This window comes from Poecilia reticulata, linkage group LG16, assembly GCF_000633615.1.
Source record: "Poecilia reticulata strain Guanapo linkage group LG16, Guppy_female_1.0+MT, whole genome shotgun sequence".
Lineage (NCBI taxonomy): Eukaryota > Metazoa > Chordata > Actinopteri > Cyprinodontiformes > Poeciliidae > Poecilia > Poecilia reticulata.
The window spans coordinates 4,006,483-4,027,546 of NC_024346.1; the positions used below are offsets into that span (position 1 = coordinate 4,006,483).

General features: G+C 36.5%; 1 protein-coding gene across 1 annotated transcript in view; it reads right to left on the reverse strand.

Annotated features, from left to right (window-relative positions):
* The window catches only part of LOC103477638 (semaphorin-7A), a 53,027-nt gene that overhangs the window by 15,834 nt on the left and 16,129 nt on the right, over positions 1 to 21,064 (reverse strand). The window contains exons 3-10 of the mRNA XM_008430866.2: positions 19,690 to 19,752; positions 14,848 to 14,943; positions 14,432 to 14,537; positions 11,031 to 11,138; positions 10,588 to 10,727; positions 7,936 to 8,114; positions 6,325 to 6,433; positions 5,906 to 6,113 (exon numbers count right to left, since the gene is read on the reverse strand). Coding sequence (XP_008429088.1) covers positions 5,906 to 6,113; positions 6,325 to 6,433; positions 7,936 to 8,114; positions 10,588 to 10,727; positions 11,031 to 11,138; positions 14,432 to 14,537; positions 14,848 to 14,943; positions 19,690 to 19,752 — 1,009 coding nt within the window. The remainder of the gene's footprint in view (positions 1 to 5,905; positions 6,114 to 6,324; positions 6,434 to 7,935; positions 8,115 to 10,587; positions 10,728 to 11,030; positions 11,139 to 14,431; positions 14,538 to 14,847; positions 14,944 to 19,689; positions 19,753 to 21,064) is intronic.

A 21,064-nucleotide genomic window follows, 5' to 3' on the forward strand; every position in this document is an offset into this window, starting at 1 on the left:
TCAGGCCTGACATTTCTTCAGGCCTGAGGAAAGCTTCTGTATAACCTCCATGACCAAAACACTCAAAACCACTTTGTGCCTGTGGTGAACAATCTGTCACTGACTTACTCAGGTAAAATAAATCGCTTTAGTATGGGTTCTTTTTTCACCTCTAACAGTCTACTGATGGATATATTGACTGTTTCAGTTACTCTGCAGGCTTTTACATGTCTGCTATCTTTATTTCAGCTAAGGAACTTCTTAGGGCTCATTGCATCTTTCAGCCATCAAACTACAATATTGCTGCTCTTATGCATATTTGATGCAGTTCTTTCCATTCCCTTTAATAAAGCTAGTGTAATTTGGAAGAATCCAATTCTGTGTCACAGAATATGGTGAAGCAGGAAATGTTGTCAAAGCTGTTTATTTTAAACAGATCATGTGACAAAAAGGTACCCTGATAATATGATGCACTTCTAGTTTTTAGTGGGTATAAAACGATTGCATGCTATAAACTGTCTTGCAAAGAAATATTATTAAAATAAAAACAGAAAAGTAAGTTTTATCTCATGTTCAAGTTTTTTACAGGAAACCTAAATAAAGTCAATTTTCAGAGGGAAAAAAAAAATCACCTTAATTTCAAAACAAATCCGCTGCCAAAATTGTTTGCACAACGTTTCATTTACAGCCTCATTGAATTAAGATAAAGAATATGAAAAATGGTAAATTTATACATGGTCATTTTAGACTGAGTCCAGTTTGCTCAATTATGTTTAACCTTGTGATTGTGAACCAAAATGTTTATTTTATAAAGTAATGATAAACTACAGTGCAGCTCCTGCTTTTTATGGGAATAATTAAAGGTTGATCACTAAAGGTACGGCAGTAGAAAATACTTATTTGTATTAGCAGGGGAAGTGCTTAGGCTATGCCACATTTGAAACCTGTAATATGTAAATTTAATATGCTGTGATTATTCTGTTTCCGGAAAGGCAGAGAATAACTGGTTAAAACTGAGACCAGCCTGACGGAGTCAGAAACTTGTCACAAAATCTCTGATTGTTGCATCTCTACATTACAGTTTTAGTACTACTGGTTTTACAATCATTCACCTGATGAAAACATTTTTTTTTTTAAAATCAAGATTGCATACTGAAGAAAACGTAAGTTAAATAAAAGCAGGCTAATTTGTTTGGCTTTAGTCCTTCTGAAAGGGTTCTTCTGTATTGCTTTTAGGAATCCATTTGCACTTCTCTTGGCTCAGCCTGAAGTGCAGCAAAAGCTCTAAGAGCTTCTTCTAAAAAAAAAAGATTATCTGTGAACTTTCCATTCTACTGCAAGGAGCAAGTGAATCTCTAAACTAATGCTACTTTTTTAAGTCCATGTTTTCCCTTAGTTATAATAGACAAGTAGACACTCAGAGTTTGGCAGCGGTCTCATGTGAATATTTCCTCACATCCACCCCTGTGATTTCGTTTTCAGATTGCTCTCAACGTTTAAGAGGCATCACTGGAGTGTGTTTCTGAGCTTCCACATAAATCCCTGTGGAATCGCATCAACTTTATACATTTATTTTTTATAAATGCCCAGATGCCCATGAGCCCTGCGGTAAAGTTCTGTGACTCACCTCTTTATGATACTCGTGATAAAATGTAGCTTCGGTGAAATCAGTATCTGTAATAAGATACTAACAATTTTAATTCCAAACTCTTTCCATCGTGGTTTAAATTGAATCAAGTTAACTTTATGTGGAAAAGTAAAAACTTTGCACCAATTATTTACCTTTGAAAGCATTGTTCAAGGAAAAAACAATATGTCCTTGTTTTATTTTGGTGGCTACAGATAAAAAAAACAAAAAAAACATGAACTGGCATTTTAAAAATCAATTTAATCCTGTTAAATGTTTCCTGGGTTGTGATCAAAAGCTGAAGAAATTAATTTAGTCAAATCCTGCTTCACCCTGCTGGCTTGGTTCACTGTGTCCCAGCGGGACCAGTACAAGGTGTTTAAATCACAGTAAAATGCGCTTTTACTTATTAGGAGCATGGCGACACTTTATTAGTTTGTCCAAAGGCAGTGTTCTTAAATGATTTATTTTAGCTTCCAAACCCAGGAGACGTTCTGCTTATTAACAAGATTTGTACCCAGCCGCATTACTAAAAGGGTGAAAACTAAATAAAAGATTTTTTTTTCTACTTTATGGCAGTTAGTTTGAAAATAACTTTGAAAACTTATTTTCAAAGTATCAAACATCATCTGTTTTCAAGACCCAATTTAAAACATACATATTTAACCAAATTCTGTGGTACCCGTCCGATAGACGCTTCATATCTGATGTATATCAAGGTATCCGATATGCAACTTAAGACAGACTTGCAGTTGAAACCAGAGGTTTCTTCTCTGTGACATTAAACTTGAGTAATTTGTTTTCTGCTTTCTCTTTTCTCCTGTTTTCTAAAGCAAAAAGTAGATAACAAAACCTCAAATCATAAAAAAAACACCATCTTGATATAAATCTTTCTACCAATATTGTCAAAGTTGTGTTTTCACTTTGTTACACATTGACAAATTTCTTGTAATATTTTCTCTTCATTTTATTTTGTTTGACTTTGAAAATTATTAATGTTTCAAAGCACAATGTGAATAAACTAAAACTGAGTATACCAGTAAAAGGATTCCAGTACAAACATGGGCTGAAAAGGCATTCAGTGAGGAAGAAGCAGCTACTCCTAGACTTTAGTCAGAAGGTTAAAGTTCTGACACAAAACGAACAAGGATGCCAGTCAAACCACCAACTTTTAAAAATGTCTTTAAGCAAAATGTAATTGTTTTGAACTGGTCATATTGTCTTGAGAAATAATGGACAGAACTGAAAACCAATTTAGGTCAAAATTCCTTCAAACTATCATGCAAAGTTTTGGAAAGGATCCTCAAATTAGACATTTTTATTTTAATACCTAATACAAATTAAAAAAACAACATGTATTTTATTTTTCAGGCATTTAGGAAACAGAAATATTTTTGGCAATTCTAACTGACCTACAACAGGGGAAGGTTAGTCTGATTTAATATCTGACAGTGGAAAACATATGTTCGTTTATACACTGTATGCACGCTCCTGGTTTAAACTGTATGTGGTTGTCTTGCTTCACTTTGTAAGCCAGTATTACTGCAGTTATAGCTTGAGCACTCAGTGATGTTTGCTTTATGGACTCACATCTTACAATTAGCTTTTGCAAAACCTAATTTTTCAGCCTCTTTTATGTTTATGAAACATATTTGCTGGACTCTCCCTCAGTGGTGAGGAGTTATAACCCCAGTCTGCCAAAATGTCCTTTTTATCGTTGCTGGACTCAATGCAAACCCACAGCTGCTCCTTTGATTGGCTTTGACTTTTTGAAACTAATCCCGTTTCCCTTATTTGACGCTGAATAATTTCATAGAGGTAACTTCTCTCCATGATTTGCACAAATATAAAAGGCTCTTTGAAAGTAATTATGATGACTGATGAGCTTCACTTGGTGCATGGTGAATATTCACACCCTGCCCTCTGAGTGAAGGCAAGGTAACATCAAAAGTGTTTAAAATGAAAACCTTTTATGGCAAACCACAAATCTACAAAACGACAAGGCCTGCATCTATGGGTGCAGAAAATAAAAACAACAAAGATAAAAAGTATGTTTCTAATGCAATGTTTTCCCTGGCCTCAGTTCAAATTAAACTGTTCTACTTTCTTTTTAGGCCAGCATAGAAATCCACAGCTGTTCATTACTGCCCCTTTCCACAGCTATAACTGACACAGTTAGTAAAGCCCACAGTGAGCGGCCATCAACCTTTTCTTTTTTTTTAACATTACATTCGTTTCTGTCTGCTAAAAATACACCCAACCCAGAAAGGCCTGATGAATGACAGGGACACAGCCACTGTAGTAATGAGAGAACCGACAAACATCTTTTTGGTGAACTTCAGAGTTGTGACACATTCAGAACATACAGAGCATGAGGATACAACTTGTGATGGTTGCCATAGCAATGCTCTTCAAGAGCAACACAATTTTTAGATGAATTGCTACAAGCAACAGCTGTGCCTCAGAGTCACTGCTTTGACTGAAGGGAGGTGACAGATGGTAACTCTTAGAATATATGTGGACACAATTTTGACAATTTTCAAAAAATTATTTTTTGAAATTTCTGCAGTTTTAGCTCAGTAATTATGTAGTGCAATCAGTATTTTTCCACATCTCTAGTTCTGCTTAGTCCTTCATATGTCATCTGTATTACTCTTGTCATCACACACTAAGGTTGTTGTCACACCTGATAGTCTGGTTCAACTGGAGACCAAAAGGGCAACATTTGCTGCAATTTTATATCAAACAAACCAAACGCTTTAAGTAACCTGTTTACCTCCTCACCTGTGGTGGCGCTGCACCAAGACCCGCTGAAGGAGACAACACAAAAACACTAAACCACAAATTGCTTATTCACAAAATGTGAAACAAATATGAAGTGGTGTTAAATATCAGCAGTTGTAAGATTTTTCTTTTGTCTTTGTAAAATGGCAACGAGCCATTTAACCTGCTGGCACTAGACTTTTTGTTTTGGTTGTATTCATATGCTTTTGAACCGCACTAATGTTCAGTTGAACTGAACTGAGAGTAAGGGTTGTAGGTGAATCAAAGCTTGCTTTTTTGGTCTCCGTCAGAGTTTAATTATATATTCACACCTCCCCAAATGAACTAGACTCTCTAGGCAAACAAAACAAAGTTTGATTAAAGCAGACAAAATAAGGCTGGTGTGAATGCACCCTTAGATCCAGTAAAAACCTCTGAATGTCCAGTGATGTGTGGAAAATCAATAACTTTTTACATTAAAAGACATGGATGGCCTACAGCTCTGGAGGCCAGCTAGCTGATCAATCAAGGACTCAAAAGATTTGCTCTGCTATGAAATAGAGGCAAGAGATTAAAACTGATGCATGTAAAACAACTAAAGCTAATAATATCAGGATCAATTAAAGTACACATTCTACATTACCAACAAGTAAGAGAATGCTGTGTTTTTGGTTTTTAGCATCTCTATAGAAATATCTCTGAATCCTACTGCAATTATTATAGGTGCTTGGCAGCTACAAGTGGTGGATCTGCTGTATACCATGTATCCTGATGCTGTGGTGTAATTCTGCTCTGATGCAAAAGCAGTAAAATACATGTTGGTAACTAAGCCTGCCCATAGTTACCAGAGAGACATTGAACACAGGATGGTGAAAAGACATCCCTAACCAAGAAGTTAGATGCCTGTCTTAGTCAAGTTCATCTGATATGAAAACTACTGGATCAATGTGATAATAATAATAATAATAATAATAATAATAATAATAATAATAATAATAATAATAATAATAATAATTATTATTATTATTATTATTATTATTATTAGTAGTAGTAGTATTATTTTCTATGGACCTATTTGTGTCTTTAATAAAGCTGACGATGATGATGAATAGTGTCAACATGAGTTTAGTTCTCTGTAGCTCACAAACACTGCCACCTCCTTAAGCTGAGGTAAATGTATAAACATCCCATAAATTCTCCTCTATTCTAACTGAAGTAAGATTTTCTAAAACTGTTTAACAAAACAGATATAAAAATTGAATTCTTGACACTGTATGCTGCACCAATAGTGAGTACCAATGATCTCCTCTTTCAGTGGCAGTTTATTCATTCGCCAACCAATCAGAACTGAGAGGAAATGAAAGAACTGGGTTCAGAAGAAGCAATTTTCCAGAAAGAACAGGTATAATATGAGTTAAAACAGTCAGAATTTGAAATTTTATGGTGCAAACATGGATTTTTTTTTTCCAAAAAATGTTACACATGTAGCCACTCTCATCATTCTCATCATTTTGACACACAGATGTGCACACGTACCTGTTCCGAGGTACAGGACAGTGTAATGCTCATCATTGACTGCCAGGACAATATCCGCAACAGCATGGGTGATTTGATCATCTGTGGGGAGGTCGAGTGGATTCACACCAACCGGCCGAATTACATCCTCTATTTCAGGGTAGTATCTGATCACGCCAAGGTTTTTGATGTTGTTCTGAGAGTCTGCTGGTGAGGGACTTTTAACACACTGAAGAGAAAGGGGGAATAATGGATTTACATCAGTCTGTTTTGTACAAAAAGTAAAACATTGCTTATATAAAGAGCACAAAATTGCTTTTCCCTTATTACCTTTTTTAAAATAGCATTTTAGTCACTAAATTACAGACTGACTCATGCTTTTACACATATTGTCTCTGCACTGTGACAAATAAAGGGAACAAAAAGGCAAATTTTCTTACCATCCCTGGTCGATTGCCACTGAATGAGCTGCTGTAGCCTTTCAGTTTAGAATTAGAGAAGGCTCGATCAATATCTTCGATGGAATAGGCACAGACCACCGTTCTTCCCCTACAATGGAGGAAAAAGTTAATTAATCCTCAAAAAGGTATTTAAGTTTTCATGTGGGAAACTTATTTATTCAACCTTTCACTTTGAAACAAGAAATTGGACGCATATTTAAAATCTTTTTAATTTCTGTGCAAATTAGATTAGTACGTGGTGCACCAAGGATTAGCCATTGCTCATGCTCATTTTACTCCTTCCTTTTTGATAAATGAAATATCTTCTTTTGATAAAACATAATCAAAAACTACATTTCTGTCGATTCAAAAAGTGAAACTGAATTTGCAGTATGAGGGACTGCTTCAATGCACTGAAGGGGTTAAGGAAGTTCAGATTGCTTTAATGGCGGCCGTCAGCTTCTCTGCATTGTTGGCTCTGGTGCCTCTTGTCGTCTTCTTGACAACACTCCACAGATTCTCTATGAGATTCAGGTCAGACTAATTTCTGGCCATGGCTTTTAAAGCAAGTATTGGTGCTTTTAGCAGTGTGGGCAGGTGACAAGTCCTGCTGCCAAAAGTAATTTGCATCTCCACAAGGCTTGTCAACAGAGGGAAGTAGAAATTACTGGTAGACGGCTGCTTTGACTAAACCATACAACTGGAATTTACTTCTTAGAGTTGATTGCATTTGATTTCATTAAGAAGTATCAGAGTAAAGGGGCTGCAATCAAATGCAGCTCACATGTTTTAATTTATATATGTAAAGAAAATTTGCAACTGAACTTTGCGTCGACTTACTACATAACATATCAAATTATGTTAAACTCTGTGGTTGTAATATGGTAAAAGCAAAGCATAACCATATATTTTTTTATTAAAAGATTTGTCTCTGAACACCACGGCTATGATGACTATAATAATCGAGTTGATTTTATTCATACAGCATAAATGGAGAATCAAGGTTATTTTGGTGCTCTTTGTGAAAAAGTGAAAGGTTTAGTACAAACCTTTTTTTATTCCCATCAGCCTCTAATTCATCAGTTAGGTCAATCCTACACCGTCAGGTATAAATTCATTTCAAATGCTTAGCTTAAAACAATCAGATTCAGTAAATTATAAAACATCAGTCATCACGAAGTTGGCTGAATGGTTTAACATGTTCTATTTTATACAAGTTTCGTTATCATTTGTTTAAAATAGAGCTTAATTTATACAATTTCAAAAAACTGAATCATCTCAATCTCCACATAAAGAACCTGAAAACAACCAAATAAACCTCACAGTAAGCTGCAAATAACTGATATACCCTTAGCATAAATAATGAATTTTGACCAGGTCTAATTAAATTCATCTTGCTACCCACTCACTATACATCGTATTTTTTCCAGACCCAACTCCAACATTAAATCTTCAATCTAATGAGCATTATGCTGGAGGATTCACTCACTTCCAATTGATTTAGCATGTCCTAAGAAGCAGTATTCTAAAATCGTACATATGTGTTTAGCTTTCTTACAGAGCCAATCATACTGTGGGGTAGAATTAAAAGGTTGCCATGTTTGCACCTACCATGCGTTGGAAAAAAGGCCATACATGACCCCAGCCCTCTTGTCCTGAGCTGTCAGGACCACAGCTTGCTTCATGTTGTTGTACTGCTGCTGTGTGTTTCCTGCACCACACATCACCCGAGCCTTCATAAAGGTGGTCCAAGAGTCTGCCAGGAGGGCTTTGATGCCCCCTTCATCCACCTGGAAATAACACAGAGGGGCTCTTATTAACAATGACACAAAGGGGCAGCCAGGTCTGCAGGCTGATTGTGTTTCTGATCACTTTGTGTTTATTGCCCGTGACACAGTTCTGTCCCACAACACAGAGCAGCAGAACCTCATTTCCCTCTGAAAAGAATCAGTTCACTGTTTATTTTAGAAAGCTTTGGTTATTAAGTCCAAGATGTTAATTATCTACTGACTTCATTTAGAGCTCAGTGATTAAATATGCAGTTATACTTTTTATTGCAATAAGCAGTCTCTGAAATAATAATGACAGTTTCAACTCAGATGTATAAGTTTCACATTCTTTTTCAGTGACTTTGTGAAAAAGGAGAAAACCTGTTGCATGTTTTCCTTCCGGACTGATCTCAGTCTTATCAGCGGTTTTGAAGTTTGAAGGAAACTGTTGAACCTTAAATATATTTTCCCTTTTGCTTAGAGACACTCCAGAGCAGGTGGACTCATTCACGTTCCTCCCAGAAATAAAGACAATAAATGCTAACTCAAAAAAATCACTTAAGAAATTAAGACATTTCATAAAAAGCCGAGACTGTTATTGATCAGTAAACATGAAAATATACCTCTTCAACATTTCCCCATTACATTTAAGTTCTTGATTTGAATTTTGAGGCTGAGGCACGGCTCACACAGAGCTGCAGGTGTTTTGCCTTTGAGAGCTAATTAGAGAAACACCTGATTTGATGCTGCTGATTGCAACGTTTGATTAAAAACATCCTCCAAGCAAAGCGGCAGCACTTTTTCACTCCGCAATGACAGATTCAGTCTTCTGAGCGATAGTAAAACATTAAAATAATTTTATAGGAACTGTAGCGTAGTTCACACCTGGAGATCCACTGCATCTTCAAGTGCCTCACCGTTTTGTATTTTTTGTTTATTTATTAATCAAAACAAGTAAAGTGGTGCAGAAATAGAGCTAGCAACCTGTAATGTTTTTTTTTTTTTTTTACGTATTCGGAAAGGTTTTTCCACCTCATTGCTTATTTAAATGAATAATTATACCTCCATACATGAACAACATTCAAACCTTCTGACAAAGTCTCATTACTATGTTAAATGCTACACCACAGTTTTTCTCTGAATTTGGGTCTTTTCTAACTCCAAATATGACTGTATCATTTGAAATGTGATTTATAATAATTGTTTTGGATGTTGAGGAGCCATAATGAATAGCGTTCATACCTCTGGTTTTCAGTATGAACTGTTCTGGAGAATAACTGAGTTGTTAAGTTGCTTACATCACTAACTGAGCCCTCAGGAAGGAGAACATTTTATTTATTGCATGAATGACATTACCAAAAATACAGTGTTGTAAGTTTTACAGTGTTGTAAGGCATGACCATCAACCACCTCAGTTTGGGTCATCCCATAATACCCTCTGATGAGAAAGTCGTGTGTGGATAATATTTTTAATGAACACTTAAGAAAAGACAATAGCTTCAATTAGTCTGAATTATGTATGCGTTTAACAAATTACGTTTATGTAATCTTCGACCTCCATCTTGTGAATAATTCACTTTTATAAAGTATATTACAATCCTGATTCTCGTCTGGGTTTTTATGTTAGTGTGACACCCCAAGATCAACACTTAACCCCTTCTAGCCCTCTTTAAAAACTACCTGGATGTTCAGCAGTCATTTAATATAACTTCTATTACGTAAGCATTGATACATTTTCATATTTTGAATATGATGCACTAAATTACATGGTGTGAAGAAATGCAGCCAATAGAACTACAGAGACGTGTTTATCTGATTTTAATCCTAAATGATTCAGCTCCCATCTGTCTCTTAAAGTCTTTGCTCCAGGCAACAGACTTTGGTCACAATGTTATCAGACATTTGCAATATCAGCACAGTAATTTATCAGTTTTTTCTCATCACAGATACAACATATTTGTACAGTCCTGGAGTTTTCAATACTTTTTTATTGGCAATATATTTGCAAGGTTAGGAGAGAAACACGTTGGTCACCTTGATTTTAAGTTTTATGTTGGATGAAATAAAAATACGCTGGTAATGTATGAGACACTGTTAAAATAAGATTTTTTTTAATTGTTACTGGGAATGAGGGAGTGTTTCTTCAAGTCAAAGTGAAGGTTTACATTTTCTCAATCAATCATGAGTGTGCCACCAATAAAGGACACAAGTGGCTTCTGTTGATCTCTTGCTGTGACCCAGCTAGAGTCTGAACATCAGTGAAGAGGACTAAAAATGTAAGAGTGGGAAGATTCCCAACAGGATTTGAAGCCACTGATGCTGCCAAATGTTTTCAAAAGCAGACACATGAATTTAGATACTATATGTTGAGCTGATGTTAGGTAAATATACATTTTGGTAATTCTAGCTTCCCTGACACAGAAAATGTTGGATTTTATGCTTATTTATATACATTGTATTTAAATTTGGCAAAAACTGTTTGCAGACTCTTTACCGTGCAGATTCGACCTATGCGGGCCCTGTATGGCTCCTCATCCACTCGGGCTGTCTTGTTGAACTCCGTGAAGAAGAAATAGATCTCCTCTTTGTACTTTTCTGAGGCAGGGATTATGGATGCTCCAGCAAACTGAGGACCTACAGGTGAGATTTAAATATATCCACAGAGATCAAACACATCAATGCTTAAACTAAAAGCCTTACTACAACTTTTGTGCAGTTATTTCCTATCTTAAAAAAGAACCATGTCAGATTCTCCAGGAGGATCTGAGTGGAAAGACAGTTTGACAGCAGTCGTGAATACACCTACATGGTTTTGTCCCTATGGGAACGATAGTAGAGGATTTACAGAGAGCACCACCCACCATCTCCATATGCAATTATCTAAACGTGTATACCTTACACGTGACTCCCCCCCCCCCCCCCCCCCCACCTACTCACTCAGCAGCCAAATGTGTTCTGTCTTCAGGAGTTTCTGGGAGCCAAATGTACGACGGATCGAGCCGGCGTGACCTCCCACTGATGACATGGCCGAGTACAGACTCCCATCTGAGACAGGCAGGAAAAACAAAAGATGCACAGGAGAAGAAATGGTGAGTGGCAGGTAATAAAAAACAGGGCACACTTGACAAATCAGTACAAGGTTGAAATGGAGGAAAGGGGCGCCTGGAGTGACACAAGAAGAGAATTGACTATGGTGAAAAATGGGGAAGACAAAGAGGAGAGAACATTAAACACAGAGTTTAGAGGAACAAAAGTAGGGCCTGGAAGACAAAGACAGAATATGAAAAAAGCAGGGCAGAGAATAGGGAGCCGAGAGCAAAGTAAAGACAACATTATAAAGCAGAGCAGCCTTTGCTTCCATGAGCTACAGACGTCCATATTGTTACAATCCAATGCAGAGCTCTGTCTCCATAGCAATGCAGAGGGGGAAGCATTTGAAATCATGGCAGTAACATCTTAATCAGGACTGATCAGTATGTAGATGCCACTGAGCTCAAGCAAAGGGGTCGACTCATTGCATGCACAATCAACCCCCCCATGTGGAGGAGCATCCAGCAGCACAGCCCAAACCCTCGCTGATTTAAGTGCCTCTTCAAACAGCCCATCTGCATTAGATGGCTGAAGAAACACACAATTTCCAAGTCCCTCTTCATGCACAATGACTACTGAAGGTCAGTTTAATTAGATACAGCCCTATTTAGGCAATGTTATGCAAGACTTAATACCTACACACTCAAGGGTTTCATTTGAAGAGTCTTATTTTTATGTTGTAAAGCTTTGTCTGTCTAGCTTGCAAATGCAAGTAAATCCAGCCTTATATATGAACTGTCTTTACATAAAGAAATCTAAGATAGATTTGAAAAAATACTGTGTAAAAATCTTTACAGAAATAGATCAGATGTTGCCGTACCATTCACTTCAGGGTCGGGGATCTGCCGATGCCGAGTTGTAACAATATACTGAGTTTACTATGATTAATGTATGCATTATCTAAGTCTTAACTGGGGACCCTACCATTGGAATGGTTAGCAAAGCTGTTGAGTTTTTTTTTTTAATTATGATAGGATTTCCATCCCTGGATGAAGCAAAAATAAAATGAAATTGGTCTCAAAAACTTACCGTTGCACTATTTAGTACAGAGTCTGTTTTGGCAGTTTTTCTAATAACTATTGTAACACTTTATCCCTCTACGCCTTATAACTCTGGTTTCAGTAGGAACATTTTATAAAGTTGCTGTTGTGAGCCACTGCTAAGCCATACAGACGAACTGAAGGTTATTTTCACAATTCCCTTCACAACTTCTTCTCCATGGCAACATAAATTTCCGCAGGAACACCTGACCACAGAGCTGATGTAGAAAATGTACAACTATAGAAAAACCACGGGAACAATCTAACTACAGAATACTTAAGGACACAGATGACTAATGGAATAGTCTGACTACAGAACACGCTACAGTATTTTCTAAAAACATCCAATTTTGTGATGTAAATTGCAACTTTAGTGACTGCAAAGGGTTTATTGAACTCAAAATTTGGAATTTCTGAGTAGATAGACTGATGACTTAACCTGTTAAAATAGACTTCTTCTGTTGGCCCTGACCTCAACATAAAACATGGCTGCTCTACTGATAAAACTGCATTCAATCTCTAAGAAAAAGATTGGTTTTCTACTTGCCAAGTTTTTACCTCAATAAAGTCGTCTTGTATATTGTACCATGTTATTACCAGTATGAATAACTGTTCTGGTACAGAGTCTGCATACATACAAGTGCAACTCAACTCATTCTTACCAGAATTCCTGCCTGGTCACTGCACACAATAATGACTGAATCCTACTGGTTTCTACGACGCATTTGGAGCACATTTGAGAGTGATGTAACCACAAACTTTGTGTTCAACTGGAATGCAATATTTCATTTAGATACGCTGGTCGTGATTTTCAGTTCTTGTCTTCAACTGTAGCTTCATAAAACCTTTGATACAAATAAGTAATTTGTTCTTATGTTAGGATTAGTCATCTGCCAGAATAAGTGATGTTATTTATATTTCAAAATGACTCAAGTTACTCAGCCCACAGTGGATTTTATAACAAATCTGTTTTTAGTCAAGATTAATAAACCTTTTATGTGATTACGTTCCAATTATAACCAAATATAACTTAATAATAAAGAAGCAAACTACGGTTTGATTATGAGTCTAAATAACAAGTCAGAGTTTTCAGTAATAGGCAACATAATAACTTTTATGGTGAGTCTGTATAACCATCAAAAAGCGTTTTACACTTAATATTTCGAGGGACTTCAGAGAAAAGAAACCTTTAGTCATCTTCATGACATGAATAGAAGATGATTATGAGAGCAAGATTGCTCTTGGCAGCCCAGGATTCATAAGCGTCACGTTGTTGCTCCTGACACAAATAGGCCGAGTTAATATGAAGAGCTGAAGGTGGCTTTACTCCAGAGTAAGGCAGGTGCCAAGGAGAAGCTTTAGAAATAGATTGAAACACTTCTAGAGAACCAAATGCTAAAGAAAATCGATCTACTCATTAATTTCTAATTTCTACTGCATTAAAACACTCACTCACTCCCCAAATAATATTTATCTTGTTCATCTCTATGCCTCAAACAAATGCATGGAAATTAGATTTAGATTTAATGTACAGAAAAAGCAGATAAATAGAAAGAGATTCTGCATCAGATACATGTATGGGCTAGGCACTAATATTATTTCAAGTCAAAAGAAACATGTTGGTGAACTTCAAATATTATTTTAAACTAAATATGCAAGGGGTAGCAAAACCTTTACGCTTTACAGTACATGAGTGGTGGAAAACTAAGACTGAATGAGTGAAGTTCAGTCAGGAAAGGCACTGCCGAAGCTATTTGCAATAAGTAATCTCCAATATCATAACATGTCTGCTTATTTTATTTTGAAAATAGCGTAATTTAGTCATGGAGCAGCATGGAGATCCTAAGCATGGCTTAGAGAAATAACACTGCACCCTTCTGATCTGACATGTTGACAGTACATTTTATGTATTTGCATGATGATTTTAATAATGACATTTGACAAAATGTAATGTTTATTGCTTGTTTCATAATGTGTTACTGTATGATGTTTATGTGGGGTGAGGCACTTCGAACTACCTTGTTGCTGAAATGTGCTATACAAATAAACTTGAACTTGACATGCAAAGAACATGCATAAAAATATACCTCATTTCCACATGCACCATCCCTTGGCTGCCTTTAATCTTACTTCCACGTTTTCATTCTCTTCCCTGCAAATGTAACTCATTGGGCACAATTTTGGGTTTCGTTTTTGGGAGTTCATTACCTGCAGGCAAGTTGATTGACTTCTGCGAAGGGAAGGGAGGTGAAATCTGAGAGGCTGGCGCTATCATCCCACCGCCTTGGACGTCTGTCAGCACCGTCTCATTTACCTGCAGGGGAAAGGTGCAAGATATTGGAGCCAAGCGGAGGTCTCCTTGAGATCTGTCTCATTACTTGTTTTACCCTTCACTCACTGGGTAAACTTCAATTTATCTGTGAAGGATCAAATTGAAGTAAGAACATTCTCTTTGAGTGTAAATAACTGTTAGCCTTCATTTTATGAACAGAAGAAATAAGTGAGGAAATAGATAAATGCTGTTTGCAGCTGCTCTACAGATGGCTCAATTTACTGCAGAAAGCACTTATGGCAGCAGAAACAGAGACAGGGAAACTCAAAGGAATTCATCTGTAGATATTTACCAGCATCCAGCATCTGGGGCTTCCAGCATTCGTCCCACATACTATGAAGGTGTCATTAACTTTCTGAAGGACGGTGATGAAATTGTCGCACTCCATCTGTTGGAGAAAAAGGAAGTGAGTGAGACAGAAAAAGGGGAAACATCAAGGAAGGATGCAGAGGATAGGGGAGTGAAATATGCTGATTCTTTTAGGGTTTAAGGATTAAAGAGAAGGGGAGAAAAACGGAAAAGGATGAAAAGGGGATTAAGGGAAAAAGAGAACAAAATGAAAGACAACAGAAAGTCTACCATGGGACTCAAGCAGTGGAAGGTAGAATAGAGGGATGGAGAAACAAAGCAGAAGTGCAACAGAAAACAAACAGATTACTGGGGAAAAATGGGCTGCTGAGAAAAGATTGGAAGCCATCCATGCTTGGCACTTTTGGCAGACAACAGAAAAGGCTTAGACCTGCAGTACAATACTGCAATGCTGCATATGCATCACTTCATCAACAGGGACAAATAATGGACTGCACTGTACACAAATGGATGCAGAATGAATATGGTTACAGAAATATTCTTAATAAATAATCAGTTTTTTAGCTCATCAGCTCATTCTTTATCAAGATATTTTCAAAGTGTGTCTAAAGAGATGGTTTTTTTTTCCCCATGTTGAAAATAACAAGGACATCAGTTTAGATACATATCCAGTGATGATAGAGAAACATTGCTAAAATTCAGAACGAGGACTGGACGTGTGTAGGTGGGTATGTAGGTGGCTGGATAGGTGGAAGAGTGGGATGAGATTTTATTTTACTTAGATTCTTTTATTTTGTGTCCACGCGTATTTCGGTTTTTGAAAGACATAGTTGCTGGTGCATGTTTGGGCATTGATTTTTGATGTTCACGATCAAATGGAGAGCTGAAGTTAAAATGTGTGAGCTGTAAAGTCACGGTTGCACCCGACACTGGGACTGATATTTTCTACCTGGCGAGACAAGACAGGTTTATACGTTGTTGGTTCCATATGTTACATCTTAACCAGGCCCTTTGACATTTCAGTTCATTTCACATGCTGTGTATGTTTTATGTTGTTTTTGGGCACTTGTGCAACCACCTTAAGAAATTCAAATGATGAACTGTTAAAATATAAACCTATATCTCTTGAAAAAATATGTTTCTAGAGGATAAATTGCAGCTTGTGGTTATAATATACTGAAAGAGCTGTGAGTGAGTGCAAGCCATTGTAGTTGTTTGGATTTAACTATTTGATATTTCAATTATCTGTGACAAAGTTTGGCTTTAATCTTCTGATACCAGACAAATTGACTGGGAACTATAATGAGCAGAAACATCAGAGTCTGCATACACCTTCTCTAAACACACAGTAGTTTCCATGTCCACAGCATGATCACCAAGGACCGCTCACCAAGAGTGAAAAACACATTACAGAGATGGTTTCACACACTGATTAATACCCCCTGGAATTAAAAAACCTATCTTCAAGAGTGGGAATGTTTTTATAACAGCCTGAAAAACCCCAGGTGAGATTTGATTGAGTCATGCAGACTTTGTAGGTTTATTTTTTTCTTTTTTTAATTCTCCCATATTCAGGAAGAACTGTCATGTTCAGCCCCAAGAAACGGTGTGTGTGCTCCTGATAAACTTATGCAGAGGTAGACAGAGTTCTTGATTCATCTCCATCTAAGAAACATGCTTCTTTTGCTCACGTTTTATCTGAATTCCATGTTCCACAAGTAAATGCATTCCAACTATTTATTGTCCAAGTTAATGTATAAAAGATGAATAATTTAATAGAAATAAACAACAGAAGTGTTAAAACACCGAACTCGAGTCTCTCTCTCATGAATCTGTTGGGTCGAGCCAGAGACGAGTGCAGACTGAGCACATCCCATCAAACACTCAGACAGGCAGGATGCGGACGCGGCCAAAAAGATCTGACTTTCAGCGTGAATGTCAGAGTAAAGGGTGAAGTCAATCAGACTGTTACAAAAAAACCCTATGGTTGTTAGACCAAATTCACTAGTCCTGGTATATTTTATGTTATGCAGTGGAGTCTTTAAATTGTTGAGTCATTTGGGAAAATATTGTCAGGTCAAAAGGGAGGCCTTTACCATGAAAACATTTCACTCATATCAAGGTTGAACAAAAGTTTCAAACCATTACATCGTATAGATCATTAATCTTTTAAATTATAGTGTGAGAGTGTATCAGTTTTTTTTTTGTTTGTTTTTTTTAACCCTTAATTAACCAGATGAGTTAATAAGAAATTCTTACATTAATGACCTGGCAGAGAAGCAAGAACACGTAGAAAGAACAAGCAGCACACATTTACAATAATCAACAAACAGCAACACTGTTGAGGTCATAAAACAATATAAAACAATACTGAGACATCTGCAGGTTTCAGACAGCAACTTCTTTAGAATATATTTAAATGTTGGTGCTCAGCTTTAATACTGAGCACCTTTGTATTATTTCTCCATATTTTGATTTAATTGTGGGAACACTGACCATAATGTGTTGGGCAGAGTAACAGATTATTGAAATCAAAGATATTGCAGAGATAAACCTATTGGACATTTATAAACACATATCAGTGAGTTTTCCTTCATTTTTTAAAGATGATCTGTCAGAAGACTCCATACTACGGACTACAGCAAAGTGTGTAAAAAGAGGTGTTAATAATGAAACATAAAGCAGAGTGGTATGAATCGTCAACTTTATGAACTGTAATAAGTGATTATTTTTTTATTCATGTATGGGCTTTAAATGCTTCAATTTCAGTAATAACCATCAATGCAAACACCTTTTGAGGATTCCACATGTGCTATTTTGAAACAATTGTTACACTTTCCTAAAGTCAAAGGGCAAGCCTGGCATAGATTTATTTATAATGTAGCATGAGTTGGAGAGGGGGCTTCAGAACATAATCAGCGGCTGACCAGCCTGCGGTAGTCACCACTGACACCGTGTAGCTGTGAGTAATACCGCAGCCTCGGGATGACACAGCTGTCAGAGTGAGAAGGTGGTTTATTAAAGCTGCAAGCCAAAAACATGCAGCACTATGTGTGTGGACTGAAAAATTGTATTAAAGCTTTTGTTTTCTTGCGCTTCTGTGACGTTGGTGGCATGCCGGTGTCAGAAGCAGAGCAGGTTCAAACTGTAACAAGAAGATTAAACCTAAGCAAAAACAATGAAACATGTCCTGCTAAATCCTCACCCACATAAAACAGCAGAGCAATCAGCCACAGGATACTGTGAGAGATTCATTTCCAAACATGAGTAAGGTTGATGCACCAAGCAGTCATATCAGAAGTCATAACAATCTTTAGAATGTTACAAAATAAATGCAAAATTCCAGGCCTGAACTGGAAGCTGTATTCTCTGGTAATATATGTATTTATTCAGGGGAATGCAGACTCTATTGTGTGAGGAGGCACTAACATGCATAATAAAACGATGTACCTTCAGGCTCTAACATGCAGAAGGTCCAGCTACTTCTCCCACCAAGGACTGAGACCATAAACATGATGTTGAAGGCCTTTTTTTCTCAGAAAAAATATTGTTTGAATGTGTTTTCAAGTTTCTAGTAAGGATTCTAACTTGAGTCTAAATGAAAAAAAAAAAATACATTTTGAAAAAATAAACTTGATATCTTGACGTGTGCGTGTGTGTGTGCGTGTGTGTCTGTTATAAGGATATTACTGTTTTAGGACTGAATTTTTTTCTGACATCATTGTCTTTATGTCTTTTTCAAACTAAAGCTGTCGTCACACTGTTTATCTTTCCATTTGTGCTGATTTACTAAAAAGGTGTTTTGCACAGGTTTAAGCATGAGTTAATATAAAGTACTGTTACCTGAAAGTAAAATTTCTGAACATGTGTTTTACATAGCTTTTATGTTCTTTTGATTGGTGCATATTAGCATCAAGGTGTGAAATACACAGCGTTTTTTTTTTTGTTGTTTTTTTTTTTTTTTTGCAATATTTGAGTTGTTGCAGACAATTCTAAATAGGTGATGTAGTTCTCTCTACTCTGATCTATGGAGTTTAAAGAAAGGCTAAAGCTAAATTATTAAAAAAAACAAAAAATGTGTATTGTGGCCTTCAAAACCTCCATTAATTGTCTTTCAATACTTCAATTGTCTAAATCAAACCACACAATTAACAGCACTTATGATGATTTCACAGCCTCTAGTTCAGCTGGTGTTTAAAAGCTGTGTAGCAGTCTGGTGGTTCTACTTTTAAAGTTAGCATACCATTTGCCTGTTGGCAGCCGGAACTCAAAAGGTTCATGAAGACAGTAATGACACTTTAATGACTCTTCAGCTCCCCTCACTGTCCTCTGCAGAAACTTCTCACATCCTACAATGAAGTGAATTTACCACAAACTTTCTACTACAGTTGTTGGGAATCCTGTGAAGATGCAGTTTCCTTAAAAAATAAAGTATTTTTTTGGGACAAGTTTACATATTTTGTGCCTTTTTTCATTCTGAATTTCTCTTTTTCTCTCTGAGAACTTGATGTAAATTATTCAGTGCAATTAAGTGCTTAGTCAAGTGTGCAGTTTGTTTTGAGGTAGGACCATCTCATGTGTAATTGTATTCCATCTACATAAATTACCACTTGTTGATGTCTTTATGTATCATTGTATGTTTATCTGGTTCACCAAGTGTAGAAATATAGCTCTTTCGCAGTCATACGGTGTTAGAAAAGAAGCCTTATTGTGCTCAATATAATGGTAATGAGAAACAGCATGCTAGTCAGACAAACGCACTGATTGAGCTGGTTAGGGCTGTGCAGAAGCGATGGAGGTTCTGACAGTGAGGATGAGTTTTTACCTCATCTGGAGAAGCTTTTGCCTTGCAGGTATCAATTGCAGTCTGATCCGATGCCGCTGGGATCTGTGGGAGGAAGGACGGCTTATTTTGTGCCAAGTTATTTCACACTAAACTCTTCCAGTCTCACAACAGCCTCTAGAACACAGTCCTCACAGATGACATTCATATTTCTTGCTTTTTCTCAGGATGTGAGGTATTTCATTCTTCATATTTTTTTATTATACTTCTCATGACATTTTCATGCAGAACATCCTTCAAAGAACCATAAGCTCCTTTAAGCAAATCTGCAGCACAGCGCATTATTCAAATGACATTACAAAGGAAATCTTTTGATGTAATTGGTTCATCATTGAAAATCTGATGATTGTTTCTGAGCCTTTCATGTCAAATCTACCATAAATTGTTAAATTTTAAAAGAAAAAAATTGGTTCTTTCATTTTTAAATGAAATGGATGTAATTCGCTTTTGATGCTTTCATATACTAAAATATTGACTTTCCTTCACTGTGTTCCATTAAACTACTCTCTATTGGAAATAACAGGCAAAGTGTAATTTCATTTTTTACGACAGAAACCAAGGTTCTGAAAAGTTTAAACATCCCTGTTTAAATGGCAAGTTTTTGTGAGGTACAGAATAAGATCAAGATAAATCATTTCCAGCTATTGTGTGACATTTATCCTGAATAATTCAGCTACAAAACAAATCAGTTTGAAGAAAAAATATGAAAAAAAAAAATAAAATGGATACCGCCCATAGTAGATAAGTGCACTCATATACTAATACTTTGGAGAAACACGTTTTGATTTCATTTCAGCATCCAGTCTCTCTTGGAAGCAGTCTGTCACTACATCACATGTTGACCTAGCAATAATTGCCCAACCTGTTTATCAATCTGTGAGAACACCTCTTTTCCTCCCTTAAGTGACCCCAAAGATTTTCTGTCGAATTTCGTTCTGAATTTTGAAAACTTAAAATTTTCTTGATGAAACTGTTCTGTTATTGATTTTGATGTATCCTTGTACTCAGAGTGAAGCTGAAAATTATTCTGACTGTCTTTCTAAGTTTTCTATATGACATGTTTTGGTTCATCACTGATTGGTAGTTTTTACAGTTTCACCTACAATGACAACACGTTGAGTATCACCTAAAGAAATCAGACCATGATTCTGCCACCACCATATTCAGTGAGAATGCATTCCATGCATTCTCACTTATAGTGTTTCTGTTTTTCTTTATCTTTATTATTATTATTCTGACTTCCGTACGTTTTTTGTCGCTTAACTACTTTCACTACGTTTCACTAATTGTACTAATTTATATATCAAAACGTTCAGCTCCTTCAGGAGAATGGTGCTATGACTTTTGGTAAACTTCA